Here is a 24,151-nt window from a genome sequence, read left to right as displayed (position 1 = left end):
ACAGTCTTGAACTATAATTGGTTTGTCTGTTTCTCCTTTAGTTCTGTCTATATTTACTTCATCTGGTTGGGATCTTCCTAGGCACATGGACACTGAAGATTATTTTGCTGTTCTGATTGAGCTTTTGTCATAACCAAATAGCTTACTTACCCACAGTAACACTGCCTTGCTGCTAGCTTAAGAGTTTGTGGCTCCATCTTTTTGATTCAGTGTCGTCACTGTGAACAGCCTGTGGCTGGGTCTTGCCTTTTGGTGCAGTCTGAGCTGGAGAAACATCTCAGCCTTTTAGCTAGTGTAGGTACCTCGATGTTGAGTGGGACTGCTAGCGCTGGAGTTTAAATCCCTCAGCTCGGCTGGTTTTCGTTTATCCTGTCCATTCTTTGTTCCCCTGACCCTTTCTTGCCTCCTTTTTTAGGGAGAATAATTTAGTATTTCTTAGTATTCTTTTCAAAAATACTTTCATGCCTCTTTATGTTTTAGTTTAAACTCTAGAAATTAGAATATGTATCTTTAATTTACTTAGTCGATCTTCTAAGCATGTGCCACGGCAGCGTAAGGACCTTAAGACCGTGTTCATGCTGTGGTTGACCTGCCTTTGTGTTCTTGTTTTTATATGAATTTTACTTTACATTGTTTTTACTTTAGACAGTTTTTGCTTTTTCAGAGATTGAAAGATACACATAATTTTAAAAAAGTCTTCTTGCTGTTCCCTGGCACATTTACCCTCTCTGCTGTTCTTCATTTCTTCCTGGAGAAGGTTTTCTACTTGCAGTCATTTCCTTCCAGTTGAAAGAATTGCTTTCTGCCTGTTGAAATGCAAGTCTGCTGGAGACTCATTCCTTGGCTTTCAGCTATTTGAAAATGTATTCCTTCCCCTTAGACTTTCGAAGGCTGTTTTCACCAGATGAGGAACGTGAGGTCGGTCGTTTCCTGGCAGCACTCTTGGGGTACTGTCCCATGTTCCCAGCCCTCCTGGTTTCTGATGAGAACCAGCCCTCGTCCTGCTTCCCTGCCTGTCCTGTGTTTCCATCCGGCTGGGTTGAGTATTTTCCTCTTATCTTTTCAGCAGGTTGACCTTGGTACACTTATATGTGGTTTTCTTTGTTTCTGCTTGGAGTTCATTTGGATCTGCAAATTGATTTTATCCTTCAGTTTTGGAAAGTTGCACGGCCATGTCTTGTCAATATATTTTTGTTCTATTCTTTCCTCTGTTTCTGAAACTCCAGTTATATTTATACTCAGTTTGTGTTTGTCCCACAAACCTCAGATGATCTGTTATATTTTTTTGTTTTTCATTTTCTTTCCTTCTTTTTAAAAAAGTTTGGTTTCTGTTGACTTGTCTGGCCTCCAGTTCACAGGTTCTTTCCTTTAGTATGTTCGGCTTGCTGATTAGCCCATCAAAACAGTTGTTCCTCTCTAAGATACTTTCACGTCTAGAATTTTTATTTGCCTTTTAAAAAGTTTCTGTACCATTGAAATGCTCCACCCCATGCACGCTGCCTGCCGTCCCACTAAGCTCCTTGTGTGTGCTTGCATGGGGGTGTCTAACCCACTGAGCCACATCCCCAGCTCTATTATTTTTAAACATTTTTAATTTTGAGGCAGCATGTCACTAAGTTGCCCAGGCTAGCTTGAACTTGTGATCCTCCTGCCTCCGAGTACTGAGACTGTAGGGGTGTGCCCCCACACCTGGGGCCACCAGGTCGGTTAACATGTTTGTCACAGTCATTTGAAAGGTCCTGTCTGAGAATTCCCACATTCCGGCCGGCTCTGCATCTTGCTGTGTCAGACAGTTTTCTTGCCAAGGGCCATGTGTCTGGCCATGTCACATACCTGATGGTTTGTTAATGAAACACCAGACATTGTGTGGGGAAGAACCAAGGCCAAGGACAGCTGGCAGTGGGGCTGGGTTCTGAGTGTGGCCCCTAGCTAACTGGGCCTGGGCTTAGCTGTTTACCGCTACTTACACATTCCCTAAGGGTGCGATGAGCACCTTCCTTCCGGCAGGACTTGGATCTCAGGGTCTCACTTGGTTCTCGCTCTGCCCACAGGCTTCCGGTTGGCATCAGCGCAGGCCTCCCTCAGCGCGCCACTGCTCTGCTGCGCTCCTCTGTGTTGCTGGCCTTGGACTGGGCTCTTTAAGGAGCCCTTCCGAGACCACGTACTTTTCTTCTCTCCTAGCCACTGTAGCCTGCAGATCAAAGCGCTGGCCAAAATCCATGCCTTTGTTCAGGACATGTGAGTACTGCCCCGGTTCCGGAATTCGCCTGTTGCAAGGGAAGCTCCTGCTTGGTTCCCCACGCCACCCTTTGTTCCCTGGCATTTACAAGCGGTCTTGTCCTTCCTGCTGGGCTGTGGGCTCTGGAAGGTGCCAGAGCAGCTCAGGGTGGGGCCGCACTCCCAGACTTGGCAGTTGCTGAGAGTGACCCAGGGGACGGTCCCGGGAAGTTAGTCACAGCGGCTCAGGCCACGGAGTGACCCGGAGCGACCCGGAGCCCCACGGGTGCGGTGGCGTGGACAGCAGGGGCGGTAGGTGCGCGGGGTGCACTCCCTGAGAGGTTTTAACCCCAGACGGCTTTGTCTCGCCAGGACCCTGAGCGAGCCGCGGCAGGCGGAGATCCGGAAGGAGTGCCTTCGGCTCTGGGAGGTGAGCTCCCCGCCACCACAGCAGGGGGCCACAGGAAGGAGATGGGCATCTTAGGGTACCCCGTCCGACCCAAAGCTGGGTCAGAAAGGACAGGGGTGATGAGCGGTTTCATTCTGCTACTGCTGGCCCTGTGTGGCCGCACGGACCACAGAGCCTAGATGAAAAGGATGCGGCCTTCTGGGCGTCAGTGAAGTACCCTCCTCCAGCCCGCTCTGCGCGCCATCTCCTTCCCCGCCGAGCCTGTGTGTCCTCTGCCCCCACAGCCTCGGTCCACAGGGCCTGAAAGTCACAGCTCTTTGTTACCTCATTGCAGATTCCGGACCAGGCTCGAGTTGCTCCTTCTTCTTCAGACCCAAAGTCTAAGTTCTTCGAGCTGATCCAGGTAGATGTGGGAGCCCCGCTCTCGGTGCGGACAGTGTCACTGGGGCCCAGGTGCCTGCAGGGCACCACCACAGGCCGTGAGGGCTGGAGTGCGGCAGCCACAGGCAGAGCGTGGGGTGCCGGTGGGAAGTTCCGGGGCCAGCAGCTCACAGGGTTCTTTCCTGAGATGTGCGCGTCCCCGCACGCCTGCCCTCCACAGCCTGGGGCAGGAGTCTGTCCGGGACGGTCTTCAGTCCAGTATTCTTGCTGCCTCAACCCTGGCTTTTCTGGGGGCCTCATTCAAATCTGGCCTGGATCATGTGCAGGTTTTGTGGGGGTCAGGGACTGGAAAACAAGGTTCAGGATAGACCTAGAAAAGTGAGGTGTGTTTCTGGAGCGGGTTGGGAGGCTGGTTGCCTACTGTCCCCCCAGCTGCTGGCCTCCTTTCTTGCCATGCCGCGGCAGGGCAGCTCCACGTTCTGTGACATCTCCCCACAGCTCCTCCTTGGGGTGCCTGTGGGGGCTTCGCGCCCCCTTCCCCAGCCTCCCAGTAGTTCCTGAAGGAACCCGAGCAGCTGGGAACTGATCCCATTTGGTGCCCAGTGCGGTGGCGCAGGGCGCACGTGTCCAGGCGCGGGTGCTCCCCGTCCCTGGCCTCTCCTGTGTGCCGGCGCCTGCCCAGCCCAGCAGCGTGTCCTCTGCTCGTGGCTACAGGGCGCCGAGATCGACGTCTTCAGCTATAAGCCCACGCCGCTCACCGCCAAAACCCTGGAGAAGATCCGGCCCGTGTTGGACTACCGCTGCATGGTGTCCGGCAGCCAGCAGAAGTTCCTCCTCGGCATGGGGGTAGGTCCGGGAGCAGGTGTCTCTGGAAACGGTTTCCTTTATTCCTCGGAGTTCCTGAGTGTGATGTCATTCTTCCGTTTCTGCACTGCGGATGGACCGGGAGGCTTTTCTTGGGGGCGGGCTGGCAGCTTGTCTGCAGGCTCAGCGGGCCAGAGCCTGTCCCCCACCCCAGGCCACTTGTTGTCTTGCAAAGCCCCCTCCCCTGCCATTGCCTCCGCTCCCCCGGCCCTTGCAGGCTGCTGCTGCGGGAAAGCCTTGGCTTCCTTAATGTGTGGAGCCGCTGCTGTTTCTGCTAGCTCTTTCCACATAACTTGCTCTCTTGTTCCTAGTCACTTCTTTTGTGCCCCCTCACACCTTCTCCTGTACTTCCTCATCCTTCACCCCTCCCAACCAAGCTGGGGTTTTCTTGAGGACCCATCACAAGCTTGGGTCATTTGAGAGGCGCCCTGAGCCCATTTCCGAGCGTCAGGCCCAGACCCCCCCTGCCCACTCCCAGCCCATCAGCCTGGCGCTGCCAGCTGCAAGCCCTTTTGAGGACCAGTCCCTCTCCTCATCTGTAGAAGTCCCAGATCTACACGTGGGACGGCCGCCAGTCAGACCGCTGGGTCAAGCTGGACCTGAAGACAGAGCTGCCCCGCGACACGCTGCTGTCCGTGGAGATTGTGCACGAGCTGAAAGGGGAGGTCAGAGCAGCTCACTCCCAGGGCTGGAGGGCTGGTGCACACTCACCTGGCCCCTGGCTTGAATTCACTTCACTACCCTGTGTTGGGGGACAGAGCCCAGGCTGGGAAGGGGGGCCAACTACTGTCCTCAAGCAGTAGCCCTGAACCAGGGGATCCATGGGGGCTGGAGTGGTCCCTTGTGTCAGAGAGTAACCTGAAGGAAGAGGCTGTCAGAACACCACAGGGAGAGTAGGTGGAGGGTGGGCTCACCCTCAGGGGCCTGAGGACCTGGGGCTCCCACCAAGAGCCCGGCTGCATCCTGCTCTGCTCAGATGTCAGGACTGCTCTGGTGCGGGGAATTGCTGCAGGGAGGCAAGAGGACCGTGTGCTTAGCGCCCCCTTCCCCAGTAGAACTGAGGCCACGTGCCACTGTGGGCCGGGTCGTGGCATTCTTGTCCTTGCAGGGGAAGGCCCAGCGGAAGATCAGCGCCATCCACATCCTTGATGTCCTCGTGCTGAACGGCAGCGATGTCCGGGACCAGCATTTCAACCAGCGGTGAGGCCCCGGCCCGGGATAGGGAGGGTGCGGGTGGCTCAGGCCCTGTTCATCAGATACCAGCCCACTGGGTCCTGCCATAGCCAGCAGATGGCGGGCGCCCTGCTGGAAGAGGGAGGGTCCTGAGGAACATGTCCAGGGCTGGCCTGGTGCCAGTTGGGGTCCCCAGCCTGGTACACACGTGACACAGTTCTGCTTGATGTTTGGGTGGAAGTGATTGAGCACAGCTCACGGTGCCCTTCTGGAAAAGCAGCCGAGACCCTGTGAGCAGACAGAACCCAGGAGGGGATAGGGGCGCAGATGGCAGGGCGCTGTCTCACAGGCGCCTCCAGCCTCTGATGCACTGCTCGTGTCACAGGATTCAGCTTGCTGAGAAGTTTGTGAAAGCCGTTTCCAAGCCCAGCCGGCCCGACATGAATCCCATCAGGTGAGCGTCTGGCCTCCCACATCCGTGTCCCTGCGGGGGCTCCTTTCTGGGCACTGCCACCACCTCTGTGCAGGGAGGGCAGCTCGGTGCAGACTGCCCTGCTGAGTGGCTGGCTCGGGTGTGGGGGAGGTGGCTCTCGCCGGGGTGTTAGCCTCTGTTGCCTGGCCCGGTGGGCGAAGCTGGACTAGGCTGTTGCTTAGCCTTTTTTATATTGCGCAGGTGAGAAAAGGACACTGAGGGCTGGAGGAATCTGAGTATACAGCCAAGAAGGGTTGAGGGGATGGACCCCTCAGCTTGGGGATGGCAGGGTTTGGGGACCAGGCCCAAAATGGTTACAGAGGGCTCTGCTTTGCCCCATGGCGCTGGAGGTGACTGCTATTAGTTCAAATGAGATCCAGTACTCACAGCGCCCTTCGTGGATGTCACAGCAGGGTGTCCAACAGCAGCACGCCTGTGCTCTCAGGGTCCTACTGCCAGACCTCTAAGGCAGCTGCCTCCGCTGCTTCTGGGCTGCTGAGCACCTTACCCAGTCGCAGTTACGGAGGCCATTTGGCTCTAGAAGTGGAGGGCTGACCCCCAGAACGATCAGTAGCTGTTGCAGGGAGGCCTCCAGCCACGTAGACAGCCCCAGGCCATGGGCTGTGTGGGCTGAGGACAATGCAGGCGGCCTGGCCCTCCCTCTCCTATCTTCTAGGAGAGGCAGGAGAAGCAGTGCCACAGCCCGTGCCCACCTCCTTGGCGGGCTGCTTGTTGCGGGGAGGGCCGGAGGCAGAGGACACGGGTAGTTCCTGCCTGCCAGCTTCTTCCCGGCCAAACCCATCCCTTCGTCCCCGTCTGCAGGGTGAAGGAGGTGTACAGGCTGGAGGAGGTGGAGAAGATCTTTCTCAGGTGAGTGACACCGGTGTGGGGAGCGGGGCCTGGCACCACCTCAGCTGCACGCTCTGGGGGCAGCGGCTGGGAGCTGACTCAGCGCCCCATCATAGGCAAGTGGAGTGGCGTGCAGGCACAAGGGGCTCCATCATGTGTCAGGCAGAAATATGGCCTCTGTAGCAGTTACGATTGTCCCTGCGAGGGGTGGAGCAGAAAGCGGCTGGAAGTGCTGTAAATCCCAGCTCCCGGTATGGGGCTGAGCCCCGAGGGCCGGTGCGTGCGGGTGCCCAAGGCCGAGGCTGGGCGGGGCAGGGGCTTCCTGCCCACGTGTGCAGCTACTGTTGACTGCAGGCAGCCACAGGGATGCCACGGGTTGAGTGCAGACCCACTGACGCCCCCACTTTCGGCCTTCCTGCTGTCACCCCGGAGCCCCACCAAGTAGCCATAGCACAGCAGGGTCACCTGTCACTCCCCTCCGCGGTTGGGAGTTCAGAGCCTGCACTGTAAACCCAGCGTGGTCCCCAACCTGGGCGAGGGGCTTAAGGCACCTCGCGCAGTCTGTGCCTCCATTTCTTGCATCGAAGTACGATGGGGAAGCGGTGGGGGTGGCTTTGGCACGGCCCCGGACTAACGCTAGGGCGCCGTGTCGCATGCTGCTTTGGGGAACCAGGCTGGAAATGAAGATCATCAAGGGCTCCAGCGGCATCCCGAGGCTCAGCTACACTGGGAGGGACGACCGGCACTTCGTGCCCACGGGCCTGTACATCGTCAGGACAGTGAACGGTGGGTGACTTCCCTGCCCTACCCCTCCCCTGGCCAGAGGGACCGCCCAGCCCTACCCTGCCCGCTAGGCACGTTGCCCCTGGCTGGCTCGGCTCTCAGGCTTCGTAGGGGATGGTGGCTGTGCTTCACAGGCCCAGAGGCGGGCTGGGCAGAGGAGAGCGAGTGCAGGCACAAGGGGCTCCAGCAGCAGCCGCATATGCGGAGGAGCCTGGTCTCTGCCCCCTGCAGCCCCTGGAGGATGGCGGCAGGGCTGCTGGGTGTCACCTCGTAGTCACTGAGAGCCCCTCAGGGATGGTGGTGGGGGCCGTGTCCTGCCTAAGTGCCAGCCCGTTTCCTCCCGTTAGAGCCGTGGACCATGGGCTTCAGCAAAAACCTCAGCAGGAAGTTCTTCTACAACAAGAAGACCAGGGAGTCCACCTATAAAATCCCCACAGACTCCATCGCCCCATTCCAGTGAGTACCCTCCTCTCTGCACCCCGCCCGCCCACCCGCCCCACCAAGGCTGCCCACCACCTCGCCAGGCAGATGTGCGGCTGTGCTGAGGTGGCCGGAGTCCTGGCCTGCTGGGGGACCCTGTACAGGGCCATAGGCCCGACCCTTGGGACCCAAGGACCCAGTGTCCGTTTACCAGATTGCTGATCATGGGTTCTGACAGCAGCCCTCACGTGCCTAAAATCAGCCACCACCCCTTTGTTCCGTCGCCGCTAACAGTTCTACTAGAGAAGCGCAGGCAGGAGGGATGGCTGTGCTGGGAAAAGCTGGTTCTGGGGGTCCGGGGAGGGGCAGGACCTCTGGGTGCTGCGGACCGGAGATGGGCGGGGCTGATGATCCCGCTCCTCCTCCCTAGCGTCTGCTACTTCAGCCGGCTCTTCTGGGAGTGGGGAGATGGCATCCGTGTGCACGACTCCCAGAAGCCGCAGGACGTAGACAAGCTGTCTAAGGAGGACGTGCTGTCCTTCATCCACATGCACAGACACTGAGCCCCGCCTGGGGTGCTCCCGCCCACGCCCCGCCTCTCCCAGCCGAACACTGGGCTGGTTCCTTCCGCCTCTGTGAAGGGGCTGGGGAGCAGGACTGGGGAGCATCAAGCCTGGGGCGTGGGCGGGGCCTTCAGAGGACACATGGCTCCCCAGGCGGGTTTGAGGACAGGACAGAGCGGAGGGCTCCGGGCACTGCTGTGCTCTCGGGGCTCTGGCAGACCCCCTTTCCTGCGCTCGGCCCTGCCCTGAGGGAGGCCAGGCCCCTGCCGTGCCCAGCTTCTGTCGGCCTCGGTGCGCAGAGGCCCACTGTGGTCTCTGGCCGGGAGCAACTGTTGTATATGTCAAAGTTTTTAGTTTGCTGTGTTGACGCCAAGTTGGAGAAGACTTGGTCTCCTTCCCCACTCACCCCCTTTGCTGGAGCCCTTCCCAGCCCAGCCCTGACGGTCCTGGCAGGCCGGGACAGGAGGGCAGGCCAGTGCCTCTGCCACCACTTGGGATCAGAGCGGTCTTGGGCACTGGCTGTGCCTATGGAGCCTTCCTGGGCCGCCCCCTTTTGATTCAAAAGGCTGCCCGCCTTGAGCTGCACAAGAAGCGGCCTTCAAGGCCTGCCTGTCCTTTCCCCTGGCAGCAGTGGCCCTCCTGGTGGCAGAGGCACTGCGTGGTCTGAGTGGCAGCTGTACAGGCCTGTGCCCTGGCCAGGGAGAGTTCTCTTCCTGGAGTTGCTCCGTGCTGCCCTCCCCTCTATCAGGAGGCCAGGCTGCCTCCGCGTGCCCGAGGTTGCTGCGTTTCCTGTCTTGGCAGAGGCACAGAGGTAGGAGGGAAGCAAGGCTGCAGCTCTGGGCAGGGGAGGGCGCCCAGGTGGTTTTTAACAGGAAGTACCTTCAGAGATGCTCCCTGGCTCACTAGGCCCCGTGCCGGTCTAGTTTTCATGGAGCCAGGGCCCTAAGGCTCCTGGGAGGTGGAACGGACTCCACAGGGCCCTCAGCCAGTGCCCAGCCCCTAGGCTGGCGGCGGACACGCTGGATTCCACCCAGCTCTGGGCTCGTCTGTGTGTCCTGCAGAATCTTGGTTCATTAAAGATAAACATATTTTTAATGCCTGTGTGGCTCAGTGCTGTGTGGTCTGGCGTGGGCTGGAGGTGCAGAGAAAGAGCTCTGCTGAACGGGAGAAGAGCGGGTTGGTTCAGTGGAACAGGCCCAGGACTGCTAGCCGGGATGGGAATGAATGAATGAACCGCAGCCCGGGGGCGGGTGGCACCTTCCCTCTCTTACATAAACCACACAGCTCATGAGGTGGCACTGTGACTTGGTCTACGTGACTGAAATAAACAGGCGGCAGACCAATTAGTGGCACCAGACGGGGGGGGGGGGGCAGAGGCTGTGCTGCCCCGGTGGGGACCTGCCAGCCTCGGCTGGGCACTGCCACTGCTCCCCCAGCCCTGCCCCGAGGGCCTCTGCGACCGAGGCTGCTCATCCATGGGCTGCTTCCCACCTTGTCACTGCCAGGTGAGTGTGGTGCCCATGCCTTTGCCCTCCAGCCCCGCGCAGGAGGTGGAGCGGGGTGAGGTCTCCATTAGCCGCTCCAGCCTCCGCTCAGCCCGCCCCTCACTGCGAACCCCGCCTGATTTACTGGCCACTGTCACCATAAGTCTGTCTGGTCATTACCAAGGCTCTTGCTGCCCACATACTCTCCAGGCCTCCCGCTCGCCTTTCATGGCCAGGAGATGGATGAGCTCCGCACACCCTGGGGGCCTCCAGCCGACCACGTCCGGTCCCCCCCGTCGCCCTCGCCGCACAGGCTGCGTTTTTCTGCCATAATTGCAGGCCGAGGCCCAGGGCACCTTCGGTAGGGGCAGGCAGGTGGCACAACGGCCGCCTGCCCACCCTTCTGAACCCCACGCCAATAACTTCGGAACCCCATCCGAATCCCTCAGGGCCCGCCCTGCTGCCCCCAGCTACAATCACACCATGACATTTACTCAGCTCTCCTTGGCCTGGTGTTCTTTATTGCCTGTCCGTGGGGCAGAGGGGGAGCCAGCACCCTCCTTCCAACACCCAGAGCTGAGCAGGTCTGGCTGGGGGCCGGGCCACGGGCGGCCTCAGGTGAACGCCCAAGTGTGCAAGGTGCCGGCACCCACGCCCTCGGGAGGACCCGCCTGGTCCTGGGAGAATCCCGGACTCACATGGTCCAGTGGGCATAGAGCACGGCCAGGAGGAGGAAGATGGCCACTGAAAGCAGCATGTTCTTCCGGTTCTCCTGCCGAAGCAACTTCAGCTCCTTCTCTGGAGGCAAAAGGGTGGTGGGCGTTGACAGTTCGTTCAGCCCCTCTGCTGCTTCCCTTTCCCACACAGTCACTGAGGCAGCGGTGTGTCCTTCCAGCCGGCTTCTAACCCACAGTGCCCTCAGCCTGCCCAGACCTCACAGCCCGTCAGCTCTGGGTTTTGGCCCCGTAAAAGTCCCGATGCCAAATGCTACTGAGCTACTGCATTCTCTTCGAACGCAGCTCAGGCTAAGGCTGGGTGTGTGAGGGGCCCCAAAAGGCCACACCCGAAAGTCAAGCTATGTGGTAGGACAGCGCTGGGTGTGTCCTCTGGCCTGTCAAGGCTGTGCTTACCCTTCCAGGAAGCTCCACCCAGCAACTGGGCTGGCCTAGGGCCTGGCGGGGGTGCCCAGCTCTCAGGAACTTGGGGTGCTAAGAGCAGCTGTTTGCACCACGAGGTGGTCGTTCCAAGTCTGGAAAAGGCAGCCCTGCCACTGCCCAGCCAGCCCGTCCTGTGACATGCAGGCAGCCACTACTCGCAGCGCTGAACTGAACGGTGACGGCGAGACCTGACGCCCCACCCAGCCCGACCTGTGCGAGGGATGGGGCTGCCAGAGGCTGGGCGGGGCCCGGGGTGCTCAGCTGTGTGCCGACTGACAGTGGTCCTTCTGGGCCCCCGGGGGAAAAAAGGGGAGCCTAGAGAGACCCCTGCCAACCTTTCCCCCCGACCTCAGCAGGTGACTGATGCCTGGCTCTGCCTGGCTGTGCCCCCAGTGCCCAGAAGGTGGCAGCATTGCTCCACATGCAGAAGCCCTTCCCACCCAAGGGGGGCTGTCTTCCTGTGTCCCCACTACTCCCATCATGGGGTTCCCAATCAGAGGGATCGATGTCTGAGGTCTGAGCTGGACCAGCTATGGCCACAGCCTGCCATCCTAGAGAGAAGATAGCCATCTGTGGCTGTCCCCCTTGCGCCTGGGACAGGGACGCACCCCAGACTCTCCCAGGCTGCTGGATCCTCTAAAGAGCCGCCTTGCTCCCCGTGGTTCTGTTGGTCTCCCCGGCTGTCTGGCCCTCCCAGCCCTAGCGGGGACAGCAGGTCCCCACAGCTCACCCAAGGGAGCTTACCGTAGTTAGAAGCTCTGCTCATGAGGCTGCTTCTCTCTTTCTCCAGAGACCTCCTGCGGGAGGAAGGGGATTTATGGCTCAGGTTGCAGGGCACAGGAGCAGGGGTCTCATTCACGGGACTAAGGACAGATGCTGGGGCGCGGGTGTTACCTGTCCTCGGGGCTCAGCTCTGCCCTGTGCAGCCGGCAGCTCACGGCCTCCAGGTCCCGCCGGCACTGGGACAGCTTCTCCTCCAGCCCGTCGATCTGAAACACACGGTTCCAACACACGCTCGGGCACCCGCTTGGGTGGGTGCTGCACCGCAGGCCACACTCGAGTCTGCCGGGCAGGAACCAGCTCGCCCTCCCCCGTGCCTATTTCACTATCCTTTCTCCACCATGTGCTGCAGCCTGAGCCCCCTGGAAACAGCCCTCAGAGCTGCCCCAACCTCTGACCGAACACGGGTCGGGGCGGAGGCTGGTCGTGTCTCCCCTGCACAGCACCCCGCCAGGCCCGCACAGCACTGAGCACGGCGGCACCTCACCGAGGTTCGAGCAGCCCTCCACGCGTGGCGCGACCACCCAGGGCCAAAGACGCTTTTTCCCACCGGCACACTTACTAGTGCAGTCTAAGTTGTAAAAATAGAGATTTGATGAGAATCAATAAAAATTAAAGAAAAAACGCAACTTAAAACCACTTGTATTTCTTTCTGACTTGGTTCTGGGGCAAAAACATTGCCTGTCATCAAGATAGCTCTAACTTGTGCGGTAAAATAGCTAAGCTCTTGAGAGGAAGGCTGCAGAAGAGATCTTTGCCCATTTGTTTTGATTATGGTTTCACAGCTGTCTTCTCAGGGCAATGCTGGAGTGCAGGGAAGGCGTTCTGTAACCCTCCCGGCCGGGTGGTCCGAGCCTGGGCTTGGCGCTGCACACTGGAGGCCACCACCCCATCCTGACTCGGGCCCCAGGTGTCCACGCACGCGCATGCGCCCCACCCCGCCGCCTGAGTGCTGGGTGGCTGGGGCGGCCAAGCGGAGCCCAGCGCAGCAGCAACTGTGCAGCGCTCTGGGAGGCTGCGGGGCCGCGTCCTCCACTTGGCGGCTCTCTCACCCTCCCTGGGCACACGTGGACGAACCAGGCTGCCCACCCGACTGACTCCTGCGGAGTCAGAGCAGCACCCTGTCCTTCGAGGTCCCGGCCAGTTCCCCACTCAGTCCTTCCTGCAGCCGGCCCTGCAGCCAGGAGCCCTGTTCCCGGGGCTGGGTGTCCAGAGACTCTGAGCCCTGCCACTTCCTCTCTTCCTGAGACTGGGTTCAGGCGACACCACCACCTTCCTTGCAGTCCCAGGGACTGCAAACCCCAGTGGAACAGAAGAGCCTGCCTGGCAGCCCCAGCCAAGAAACGGGACTGTCCCTGTGGAGGCCAGAGGCCTTCCTTCAACTGCACAGCAAGGAAGGGCACCCTGGGGCCAGGCCTGGGGAGAGAACAGCTGCCCAAGCCAGGGCTCCAGGCCATCACACGGTCAGCCCTCCACGGAATGGCCCCCAACACATAGCCGAGCTGCCCGGTGCTGCTTCCGCCCATGGTAAAGACTGTGCCCACAGGGCCGGGCCTGCTCAGGAAGGCATGCCTCGGGCTGGGGACAGAGGGCTGAGGTCTCACGTGGCAACTGGAGTCCACAACCCTCCTCCTGTGCCCAGAGCTGGGAAGAAATAGGCGCAGACCCCGGGCACTGGGCAAGCTGCACGGTGCAATCTTAGCCCCAGACCAGGGCTCTCCCTGCTGCCCGCTGGGCCAGGCCCTGGTTAGCAAGTCCTGGGGAGAGAGCAGGCTGGGGAGCTTCTGCCCCTAAGACACCCCTGGGAAGGCTACCAGGTGCCCAAACTCATGGAAACTGCTCCAGACCAAGGCCAGGAACTCATGCTAAGCAAAATCTTCAGATGGAGACTGGCAAACCACAAGTGGCCGGACCAATCTGCCACCACGCTCAGCACAGCACCCAAAGAGCTGGTGGTCGGAGGCCTGTATCTGAACAAGACCAGTTTATTCGCAGCCCCACTGAATAGCCCCACTTTCATTTGCCACTTTTTAATGGGGCTAAAACGAGTGCATACAAATCAATGTTTTAGGGACTCAAGTTCTAACCTCCCTCTATGAGTATTTACGTCCTGCTGACAGCTGTGATTCCTTTCTAAACAGCAAGGCCCCCTTCTTTATAACCCACCCGCCTGGCTGCCGGATGCAGGCCGTGGACCCCAGACCCCTCCCCAAGGGTGGCCCTGCGGGGTCCCCGGCCAGGGCTTGGCTCAGGAAGCTGGCCCACACCCCGGCAGCGCTTGCCACTGCGAGGCAGGGCTCTGGGGGATCCGGCTGCACAGGTGGAAGGAGGTTAGGAGCAAGGAGTGCAGAGCGGCTGAGCCAGCAGGAGGGGCTCAGAAACGGGGAGAGCACCCAGAAAGCGGGCTTGGAGGAGCCTCTGGATGGCTCTTCGGTCAGCTCTCAACTCCATGCACAGGGACTACATGCTCTCTGGTCCCAACCTGGCTCCTCCCTGCCCCCAGGCTGAAGGCAGCAGAGAAGCCAGGACCAGAAGACGTGGAGGTTAGGCCTCGACTAAGGTCTCACAAAGGTTCTAGAAGCGTTAGCGTCAGAGCGGCCGGCAGTTGGGAGCCAGAGCGCCCAGAAGCCTGAAGTCACGCGCATAAGTCCAGTGCTGGGCGGGTGGGCTGGAATCGGTGCCCCCGCTGTCACTCACTTCCGTGTGCCCGGCAAGTTCCTTAGTTCTGTTCCTTAGCAGACTTGGGCGAAGTAAAGATAATCAGGTTTCACAGCTCAGAGAGTGGTTATGAGGCCGAGGTGACAGTACAGGTGCTTGAAACAGTGCCTCACACCGGGAGCTCAGTAAGTGTTTCCTATTGTTACTGCAAAGTGGTTTTCGCTGGATCCTTGGGGAATAAAAAAGACGGAGTAAATGGTGGCAAGAGGGAGAGAAGGTGCGAAGCCGGGACAGGTGGGGGTAGAGGCCTGCATGTGGCCATCCCCCCGCTCTCTGGAGGACCCACACTGGGGGCCCACGGGACAGCAGCCGCCAGCTGGCACACTGGGAACCTCTGTGATCCTGCTGGGGAAGGAGTGGGCTGGGCTCTGGGCCAGGGCCACGAAGCCAAGGCCAGGCTGGTGGAAGCCGAGGTGGAAGGCCTGAGCAGTGTCCCGGGCAGAGCAGGCTCCACTGAGGGCTGAGGAAATGCAAATGCCAAGGGGAACCCGGCAGCCCCGGGCGCGGGAGCTGGCACCGGAAGCACAGGGTGTCGAGTGAACAAGGCCCAGCCAAAGGGACCCGACGGGCTCCCGGGCAGGGAGGGCACACTCCGAAGGCACTGCTGCCTCCCAGGACTTCTGTCTGGCAGGGTGGCCAGCAGCCCACGATAGCTCAGGTGCTGGGACTCGCTGGAAGCTAAAGGGACAGCACTGCTGGCAGGGACGGTGGAGGAGCGGCCTCGTTCAGGTAGTGCGGACAGCGGGTGCCCCTGACGGCCACTTGAAGACAGTATACTCGGAAGGCCAAGGGCCGACACTGTGAGCAGAACAGAGCACGGCGTCTGAGTCACCGCGTCGGGCCAGCAGGTGAAGTGGGGCTTCAGTCCCGCACGGGACCCCAGGGAATACGGGTGGCAGTGTGGGCACCCTGGGAGCCAGTGGCGCCTCTGCATCTGTGCGGACCGAGGACTTCGTGGGTGCTGTGTACGCCTCCACGCGTGCACTTCGGGCCACCGAGACACCTGCAGGCAGATGAGCCCAATCTTGAGCCGGACACCAGCAAGGGGCAGGCCCGGGTGTGGAACAGAGAAGCCCGGCAGTGACCCTGCTGCCTCAGTACCGCGCAGGAGGGGCTGTGGTGGGGGAAAGGCACGAGACGAGGGAGCCTCCACGGAGGACGGGGTCCTACACGAGGACACCCGAGGCCCCAGCAAGTGGGGTCTTTGCTGCTGCCGGCGGGTGCCACGGAAGAAAGGTTTCCCACAGTCACGGGGCAGGGACCATGGCTTCCCGAGCCTTCCCCGCCCTGTGGCTCTGAAGCTCGGCAGCCTCAGGCCACACAAGCACAGCCCCTCTGCCGCCTGCCTGGGGATCTCACCTTGCTCTCAGAGCTTCAGGGACGTCTCCCTGGGGTCCTATACACCATAAAGCCGCTGTGTTAAGAGAAACTGTAAAATTCCCCTGAAATCCCCAAGAGGCATCTTTTCAGGAGTGTGGCGCCTCCAGGAATCAAAGCCTGAATGAGACCTCAATGAGGATGGAAATGCGCTGCCGGCTCTCGGATAAACAGCAGCAGGGACAGGGGTCAGGAGGCCCCGGTGCCAACTTCAGGAGGCTGTGAGCACATGGGGCTTGTGTATGGCTTCTACTCTGCCCCAGAAGCTCGAGCCACAGGCTGGCATGGGCTCCGCTCTCCCCTGAAGGTGGCTGAGCAGTGCGCACGCTGGGCAATCGGACAGCGGGGAGGGAGTTCCGCTCAGACCCCAGCGAGCCGCAGCCGGGGGCCCCACGGTCCGGGGCCTTGCTCCCAGGAGCTTCTGGGCAGCGCGTGCAGAGGCTGCTGGCCTTGCCCCCCATCAGACAGGGCCAGGGGACTAATAAGAGCGTGGGGCCTCACATGGCTGGGTGACACGGCAAGAGTCAGGGCAGCCTCCGGAAACCAAACGCCCACGCGACACAACCGCAACAGCAGCCGCGGCCCTTCCCGCGGGAGCTCGCGGAAGCCTGGGGGCAGGGTGGGCGGGGCCTGTCACCAGCGCGGCACCTTACGGACAGCACTCAGACCGCGGAGTCAAGTAACTTGTCCAGGGTCACAGGCTGTACACCGGTGGTGGCCACCGCCGCCCCGTAGTAGAAAGCACAGACACCAGCTTTGACGGAACTCCGGGCTGGGCTGGGCCGTCGCTGCAGGAAGGGGCTGGCCCCATCCTAAAGGAGCAAATTCCAGCACCGCGAGCGCACACGCCTCGCGCCCCCGCAAGCCCCTCCGACATCCCTCGGGAGAACTGCGAAGACGGCTTGTGGGCAGCAGCCGGCCGCGCCCTGGGGAGCCGCGGAAGTGCGCGCAGGGCCCCCGCAGCCCCTCTGCCTGAACGACCTCGGGCAGGGCTTTGCCCGCTCTGTGTGGCAAGGCAAGCGTGGGCTCTGCGGTGACACCCAGGTGCCAGAAGCCAGCTTCTGTCTGTCCTCACCCTGAACTGTTCCCGCCCACGGTCACGGTCACGGCCCCCCAGGGCCAGGCCCGCAGCCCCAGCCAGCAAGAAGGTGGCCCTCCCTTCCCCAAGGGCAGCAGAGCCGGCTCTCCTCTCCTCGCTCAGCCACGGCCTGGAGGGGCACCGGCCGTTACCCCGCCAGCCCCAGCAGCCTGGGAACCGGCTTCCAGAAACCCGCTCGCTGTCACCCGTTTGCTTACTATAATGGGCACGAGAGCCGCAGCGCCTGCCCGGACGGCCCCTGGCAATAGCCCGGGCCTTCCATCTGGGGCCTCAGGCCACACAGCCAACGCACCGGGCTCAGGGTTCTCAGTGTTCCAGGTAAGCAGCCTCGACGCCCTCAGGGCCGAGCCCCGCCCCTGCTGAGCGGAGGCGGCTCTCCGGCTCCGCGCCCACAGGAAACAGCTCCAACCCCACGCGGGGCGTCTGCTTGGTCCAGGCGGGGCAGGCGCAGACGGCAGGCCTTGCCAGCTTCCCGTCAGTGGCCGCTGCTCAGGGCCGCAGAGCCGCCGAGGGGCACAGTTTCCCTGGGGCGGCACCGAGCCCCGGGCCGGAGGCTGCGGTCCCGCGGGAGCCCTCGCGAGCCCCAAGGCCTGGCGAGGAGACGCAGCCACTCGGCTCTGCAAGCGGTCCCGGGCTGCTGCGCCGTTTGGGTTTGTTTTCTCTTCTTTCCCCCAATATATATTTTTTGATAAATTAGCAAAAGCTTCTTCATCGCTGAAAGGCTCAAAGCACTTCTCAAGAACTGGCATCTACCCCGCGCCTTATGAATTCATTAATTAAGATGCTGGCAAACAGCCACTCTCTGCACGCTGACATCCAGCCGCGTGAGGTAATGAGGTTTGAGTCTCCTGACCCCGTCAAGTGGAGCAGCGCCAGGCACAGGCCGCCCGGAGAAGTCCCCTGCCCGGTGGCGACCTGTCCTCTGCCCCGCAGCAGGCGAGGCTCACGTAATGGGCAGCGGGCCCTGAATGGGCTCAGCCCGCAATCACCCGTCCCCGCTCGCTGCGCCCGCATGGCGGGGAGGTTGGTTCAAGGGCCCCCTCATGCCACTTCAGTGGCTGTTTACTGGTGGCCACCGAGCTGCTTCCTGCCCTTGCGTCAGAAAGCTGGGCTGTCCCCCAACAATGGAGACTGTCCCATCGTGCCCTCCCAGCTTTGAACAATGACAAGCGTCAGGGCACACCTTCCTCCTGGCCTAGGCCACCTGCTCACTGGAGCCCGCCTCCCTTACTGGCCACCTCCCCGCCTCTCTGCCTGGTAGGGACTCCAGTGAATTTTAAACGATTCCCATTAGTTTTTATTCCTATAGCAGAGGCTGTTAGTTCGCCAACCCATGCTGACCCCCAGCCCATACTCTTCCGCTCCCTCCACTGGGGAAGCCGGAAAAGAGCAGCACATGCTGCTTCCCAGTCTCCTTGCAGGTAGGGTGGGTCATAAGCCAGTTCTGGTCAATGAAATGTCTCAGAAGTCAGCTAGGAGACTCCTGAGAGACCTTAAGCTTTGCTGATAAAAGGGACAAACAGTGTTGCCTTCCTTTTCTCCTTCTTGACTTAAAGTTGAACACGATGCCTGGAGCTGTGACAGCTGTTCTGTGACTATGAGGAAAGAGTTAAGAGAATGAAGAAATACTAGCTCTGACAAAGCTGAACTTTTGAACCAATGTCAATAACCACCCACCTAAAAATTTCGATGCAGAAAAAACAGCATACTCCTATTTGCAAGTCACTGAGGTCAGTTTTCTATAACTTGTAGCCAAAAGCTTTCTAAACAATAGGTTTTTGTACTGGGGACCAGGTCCAATAACACTGTCCGCTCTGAGATGTCAGGTGAGATGTCATACATCTGTTAAGGCCAGGCAATGAAACATCTAATGACACTACATCAGACAGTTGAGCTACCAAAGCAAATACAATAGTGACCAAGTCAGAGGCTATTACTATCAGTGATTTAAAAACATAACTTTTACATTAGACCAAATCTTTCTGTCAGTTTAGACCACAATACCTCTTTTTTTTTTTGGTCTTTTTGAGACAGGGTCTCACTATGCAGTTCAGCCTGGCCTTGAGCTCATTGTCGCCCAGGCTTGTCTCGAACTCGCAATGATCCTCCTGCCTCAGCCTCTCGAGTGCTGGGATTACAGGTGCGTGTCACTAAAATACCTTTCCTTTCTCCTGCACATTAAAATCAGGAGCTGGGGATGTGGCTCAGTGGTTGAGCTCTTACCTTGCATGCACAAGGCCCCCTAGGTTTGAGCACCGCAAAAAAAAAAAAGAGAACTTTAACATCAGTACCAGAGCCAGTAATTTCTCATTTGAACTATAATTTTCTCTTGTTATTCAAAATAAGCTCTCAGAAGCTAAAACTCACAGCCAGTGCTTTACAATGCTGAGATGTGGCAAGGTGGCAAAGACTCACATAAAAAGGCCTGAAAAAGAACCACAAGGAGTGGGTAAGGCTAGAAGGGGCCTCAACGGGCCTCAGGCCAGCCCTGGGGTGAGTGCTGCCTGCCGGGTAATTGCTTCATTACAAGTGCAGACTGCAGGTGATCACTCACTTGTGGTGTTCTACTGCACTGGTCAGATTAACACACATTTTTGATTAAATCACCACTTCATTGGCTCTGAGCGCACCACTTTTAATAAGAGGACAATATATGCTGCTACTGAGCACCAGTGCACATTCAGTGCTCAGGACTCTGGGGTGACAGGAGAGCGAGGCAGGAGGCAGCGGGTGCCGGGCTTCTTCCCGAGCGCACTCCAGCTATCACAGCTGTATCAAGCAAGATACAGCTATCACAGCTGTATCACCCAAGATGCCAGGTGGTATGCAGCTAGGCCTACAAACCTGCACACTTACGCATATTTTAAAATACCTGTGCAGGGGCTGGAGATATAGCTCAGTGGCATAAGCGCCTGCTTGGCAAACACAAGGTTGTGAGTTTGATCCCGGCACGGCAAAAAAAAAAAAAAAAAAAAAAATCTGTGCCTACATCTGTATATTGTGGTACAAAGATGGTTGTTTTTTTTTAAAGGGTGAACCTGCCCTAGGATAAAACAAGCCTTATCCAAGTCAACAGCTTTAATAATCGATGTCAGCCGAACAAAAGATGTCTGTGGTCTTGTTAGTGAAGTTTCTGATGACATTCAAGTCCTGTATGTTTGTTTGTTTGTTTTTGCTTTTTGAGACAGGGTCCCACTATGCAGCCCAGGCTGGCCTCAAACTCGCGGCAGTCCTCCAGCCTCAGTTTCCAGAGGGCTAGGGTTATAGATGCGAGCCACCACTGCCCCCAGCCCAATCCTGTATGTTACAGATGAAGTTTATTTTAATGTCCTCATCCCAAACAAGGCAACTGACTCGGCAATGGCAGACGATGCTGAGAAAGGGCCCATCCCAGCCAGGTGTAGTGGCTCACGTCTGTTATCCCAGCATTCAGGAGGCTGAGGCAGGAGGATCACTGCAAGTTCGAGACCAGCTTGGGCTACGAAGTAAGCTCAAGTCCAGCCTGAACTGCACAGAGAGACCCTGTCTCAAAAAGACAAAAAAATAAATAAAATAGAAAGGGTCCATCCTGCACCGAGCACTGATGGTCTCATTTCATCCTCACAGCCGCGGTGGGAAGTGAGGTGTACCCTGCAGTGGAAATGCAAGCACCTGCTACAGCACACTGTGGGCATGGAGTGCTGCTGGCCAGGCCACAAGGCCTCCCGGCTGATAAGCACATTTCTGAGCTCCCTTGCAGTTTGGAGGAGCACTGCATCTTCGTTTATGCGAGTGGAAAATGGGCAGTTTGGGCCCAGGATCCTTAAGACTCTGTGTGCCACCCCCACTCTCCGTTGTTCTAGACCAAGCCTTGACAAACCTACGGGCCAGGCCTGGTCTACTGACTGCTTTTGTGAATAAAATTTTACCAGGGACAATGCCACGCTCATTTACACACTGCCATGGCTGAGTACAATACTGTGTTATTTGTGGTGCTTATGTTCTATAAAACTGACACCGCTATTAAATTATCAAATACTTAACAGGTTAGGTTCCCATGAGCCTCTGGTCACAACTTTTCATCAACTGATCCACCTAAAACCTTGTTTTATGTGTGTTTTCAAAGAGATCTTATCTAATATAGTTGTGGTTCCTTAAAACTGAACTTCTAGCTGACAGTGTCTTATAGTCAGTAGTTATGTCATGCCTGGAAAAAAAAAGTTTATCTAGCCAGACAATGTGGTGCATGCCTGTATTCCCAGGACTCTGAGAGGCTGAGGCAGGAGAATCGAAAGTTCAAGCTCAACCTGGGAAACTTAATGACTTCGCAAGACCCTGTCTCAAAATAAAACATAAAAAGGGCTGGAGAAGCAGCTCAGTGGATCCAATTCCCAGTAACACACACACGTTTATCTAAACCTATCTTCTCTCTAAGTCACATCAAAGCTTTCTTGCACTTAGCAACACTAACACTTCAGCACTTTGCTTGGAGGGCACTTGAGAAGGCAGAATCACCAAAAAGCACAGAAAAACACACAAAAAAACTCATAGCACTAAATGGACCTTAAAAAGGACATTTGTTTATAGTAGAACAGCTCAAACAAGCAGGCAGAGCATCACTTGTACAACTTTAGCTAGAAATGTGGATGCTGGGTGACTCAGGTTTCCCCTGCTATTTTGTTTTAGCCCACGGATGGCTGAGAAACACTGCAGATCCCAGTCTGGGACTACAAATACGTTTTAGCCAGTAGGCATATTCGTAAATAAGAAATCTGTGAATAGGGAGGATCAACTATAGTTGCAACAGAGACTGTACAGCCCACGAAGCCTGAAATATTTACTTATATCATCTCACCCTTCACACACAGGTTTGCTGAATCCTGCCCTGTCTTGCCAGAGAAACAACAAACTTCCCTGGTTGGTTTGTTTGTTTGCAATACAGGAGATTCAGCCAAGGATGTTTACACTGAGCTACAACGGCAACCCTTCATTTTTTATTTTGAGACAGTGTCTTGCTAAGTCACCTAGGCTGGGCTCAAACTTGCAATCCTCCTGTCTCTGCCTCCTAGAGGCTTCATGGAATTACAGGCGTGTACACTATGCCAGGCAAACTTGCATGTTCTTTTCTGAGACAAGGTCTTGCTATGTAATCCAGGCTGGCCTTGAACTTGCTACGTAGCTGGAGCTAGCCTCAAACTCTAGGTGATCCTCCTGCCTCAGCCTCCTGAATGCTGGGATTACAGGTGTGGGCCACTAAGCCCAGCACTTTCAAATTCTTGAAGACATTTGAATTTGGGGGTTTCTCTGTTGTAGCAGCCTATGTCTTTCCTATCACCTAGTGCTACCACCCATCACCATTCCAAAAGCTTATTGTAGAGCCAGGGATATAGCTCAGCAGCACAGAGCCTGCCTGGCTAGCTTGAGGTCATGAATTCGACTCCTGGTACAAGAGATTACTGTTTTTTGTTTGTTTGTTTGTTTGTTTGTTTTTTCCAGAGATTTCCAACCACCTTCATCTACTTTGGACACCCATATTTCCCAAAGGGCGCTACTAAAACCTCTTGCACCAGCACAAGCGTGGTTGTTTAAAATGCAGAGTCCGGGGCTGGGGATTTAGCTCAGCGGCAAAAGCGCCTGCCTGGCAAGCGCAAGGTCGTGAGTTCGGTTCCCGGTACCGGAGAAAAACAAAAAACAAACAAACAAATAAAATGCAGAGTCCTTGTTAAAATGCACACCCACACCTTACTGAATTACTTGGGTTGGGGAAACAGTTCAACTCTCCCTTTGAACAGGTTCTGCAGGTGATTCTACACATTCATAAACTCGAGACTCAAGGAATTGGGGAGCAGGCCGGAAGAAGCCCATTACCCTGTACCCCACAACTTCTGGGAGGCGGCGCAAAGGGAAGGGAAGCGGGCGCACTTCCGGGAAGACCACCAGGGTGGGCGCGACTCTCTGCCCCGTCGTCTCTACTGCTCCGACCCGGGCTCGTGTGTACAAATCTCTCGGGCTTGCAGGGAGATGAACAGGGCACGCGAGCCTGGTCGCAGGCAGAGTTACTCAGCGTCACCAGCTGTCTCTCGTCCACGCGCGCTGATTTCTTCTTAAACCCCTCAGCGTAGGGTTCTCCTCACAGGCGCCCGGAGATCCTCCACGTCGTGTCCCATCCTCAAGCTCTGGGACCACACAGGAAACCGTCCCCACCCCGGGGGATTTTATGGCCACCAGGAGCACAGGGGGCGACACCGGCTCCGTCACCCCGAGTCCCCACCCCTCAGGCACCCGCCTGTCCCCACGGGCTCTGCCCCGCTCACAGGTCTCCCTTCGGGTCCTCCTGGTTTCCAGGTCCCTCCCAGCGGGGTCCCTCTCGCGCGCGTCACGTCGCCTCCTTCGGGCACCCGCCCGCGTCCCGGGGCTTCCTCACCTCGAGGCCCCGCAGCGACCCCCACTTCCGGCCCCCCCGCCCCTCCTCACGTCCCTCTGCCCGCCGCGCGTCGCCCTCGCCTCCGCCCTTGACCCTTCCTCCAACCTGGTGGCCCCATTATCCTGCAGCCCGTAGAAGGCCATTAACGAACGGCCCGGCCTCCGCGCATCCCCTCACCTCTAGAGCGACGCCCAGATTCTCCCGCTTCTTTTTAGTCATGTTGCTTGCCGGGATCCCCTGGTCATCGCTGGACACGCCCACCGGGTCGCACTACGCACGCGCAAATCCTCGTGCTTCTCTTTCATTGGCTTCCGAGACAGCGGGAGGCGGAGCTATTGGTGGTCGCCATGTTGTTGAAGGGCGCCGCCATGTTTGTGAGGGGAAGCTTCTAATCTGAAGCCTCAATTTAGGGATGGAGAGAGAATAAGAGCTGGGGAGGAACAGTGGCTCGCCCGCGCATGGTGGAAGCCGCCTTTTTTTCTCTTGTGGTACTGGTGATTGAACCCACAGCCGTCCTCCCCCTTTTTAATTTTGAGACACGATGTCAAATTTTCCAGGCTGTATTCGGACTTGTGTTCTCCTGCCTCAGCCTCCTAGAGTGCTGGGATTACAAACTCAAGAGCCTTTTTTGTTTTTTGTTTTTAAACCCCACCTCCAGTGCCCTTTATCCCGGGAGGTTCTGCCCAGTTTTATGCCAAATCCTTCGCCCGCCCCCCCCATTCAAATTCTCCCCATCACTAAGGCCCAAAGGGGCACTGTTGCTTCAGGAAGACCCCATCCAGCACCTCTGCCTGTGGTTTTGATAATGGCTTTCTACTGTTAGCTCTCTCTTTTTGTCTTGTGCTCTTCCTCATTTTTCTTTCTTGTTTTCTTGTAAGACAAAACCAGCAGAAAACATCACAGAAAACTTAGAAATGAGAAGTAGCATTCTGCATTCTGCCAATCTTACATTTGTTTCTGTGTATTCCTTCCAGGCTTGGACTCACATGCAGTGTTCTATGT

At 57.8% G+C, this 24,151-nt stretch overlaps 2 protein-coding genes and 1 long non-coding RNA gene across 4 annotated transcripts in view; 1 reads left to right on the top strand and 2 right to left on the bottom strand.

The window, feature by feature from the left end:
- The window catches only part of Cmtr1 (cap methyltransferase 1), a 44,897-nt gene extending 35,671 nt beyond the window's left edge, over window positions 1-9,226 (top strand). For both annotated transcript variants that reach the window (XM_005389615.2, XM_005389614.2), the window contains exons 14-24: window positions 2,182-2,238; window positions 2,590-2,647; window positions 2,961-3,029; window positions 3,722-3,853; window positions 4,414-4,536; window positions 4,980-5,071; window positions 5,430-5,498; window positions 6,339-6,386; window positions 7,039-7,151; window positions 7,496-7,604; window positions 7,999-9,226. In XM_005389615.2, the coding sequence (XP_005389672.1) occupies window positions 2,182-2,238; window positions 2,590-2,647; window positions 2,961-3,029; window positions 3,722-3,853; window positions 4,414-4,536; window positions 4,980-5,071; window positions 5,430-5,498; window positions 6,339-6,386; window positions 7,039-7,151; window positions 7,496-7,604; window positions 7,999-8,131 (1,003 nt within the window). In that variant the 3' untranslated portion in view covers window positions 8,132-9,226. The remainder of the gene's footprint in view (window positions 1-2,181; window positions 2,239-2,589; window positions 2,648-2,960; window positions 3,030-3,721; window positions 3,854-4,413; window positions 4,537-4,979; window positions 5,072-5,429; window positions 5,499-6,338; window positions 6,387-7,038; window positions 7,152-7,495; window positions 7,605-7,998) is intronic.
- An 878-nt stretch (window positions 9,227-10,104) lies between these two features.
- On the bottom strand, window positions 10,105-23,410 carry Ccdc167 (coiled-coil domain containing 167). Its single transcript, XM_005389616.2, has 4 exons — window positions 23,327-23,410; window positions 11,667-11,761; window positions 11,517-11,569; window positions 10,105-10,413 (listed from the first exon to the last, which is right to left on the bottom strand). The coding sequence occupies exons 1-4, from the start codon at window positions 23,366-23,368 to the stop codon at window positions 10,310-10,312; spliced, it is 294 nt and encodes a 97-aa protein (XP_005389673.1). The 5' UTR covers window positions 23,369-23,410; the 3' UTR covers window positions 10,105-10,309.
- On the bottom strand, window positions 22,430-23,132 carry LOC106149119. The gene is made up of 2 exons (XR_001235080.1): window positions 23,040-23,132; window positions 22,430-22,901 (listed from the first exon to the last, which is right to left on the bottom strand). It is a non-coding gene; the product is annotated as an uncharacterized LOC106149119 (long non-coding RNA).
- Window positions 23,411-24,151: the final 741 nt, after the last annotated feature.

The sequence above is a fragment of the Chinchilla lanigera genome, unplaced genomic scaffold (assembly GCF_000276665.1).
Source record: "Chinchilla lanigera isolate Chin_1 unplaced genomic scaffold, ChiLan1.0 scaffold00036, whole genome shotgun sequence".
Lineage (NCBI taxonomy): Eukaryota > Metazoa > Chordata > Mammalia > Rodentia > Chinchillidae > Chinchilla > Chinchilla lanigera.
This window is presented reverse-complemented; position numbering and strand designations above follow the sequence as displayed.

What these genes read in the sequence shown, in the direction of transcription:
- Ccdc167 (XM_005389616.2), bottom strand. Translation starts at nt 23,368, where the DNA reads ATGACTAAAAAGAAGCGGGAGAATCTGGGCGTCGCTCTAGAG. An exon ending in ATCTGGGCGTCGCTCTAGAG is followed by an intron (nt 11,762 to 23,326) that starts GTGAGGGGATGC and finishes CGTGTGTTTCAG; the next exon opens with ATCGACGGGCTGGAGGAGAA. An exon ending in GAGCAGAGCTTCTAACTACG is followed by an intron (nt 10,414 to 11,516) that starts GTAAGCTCCCTT and finishes TTTTGCCTCCAG; the next exon opens with AGAAGGAGCTGAAGTTGCTT.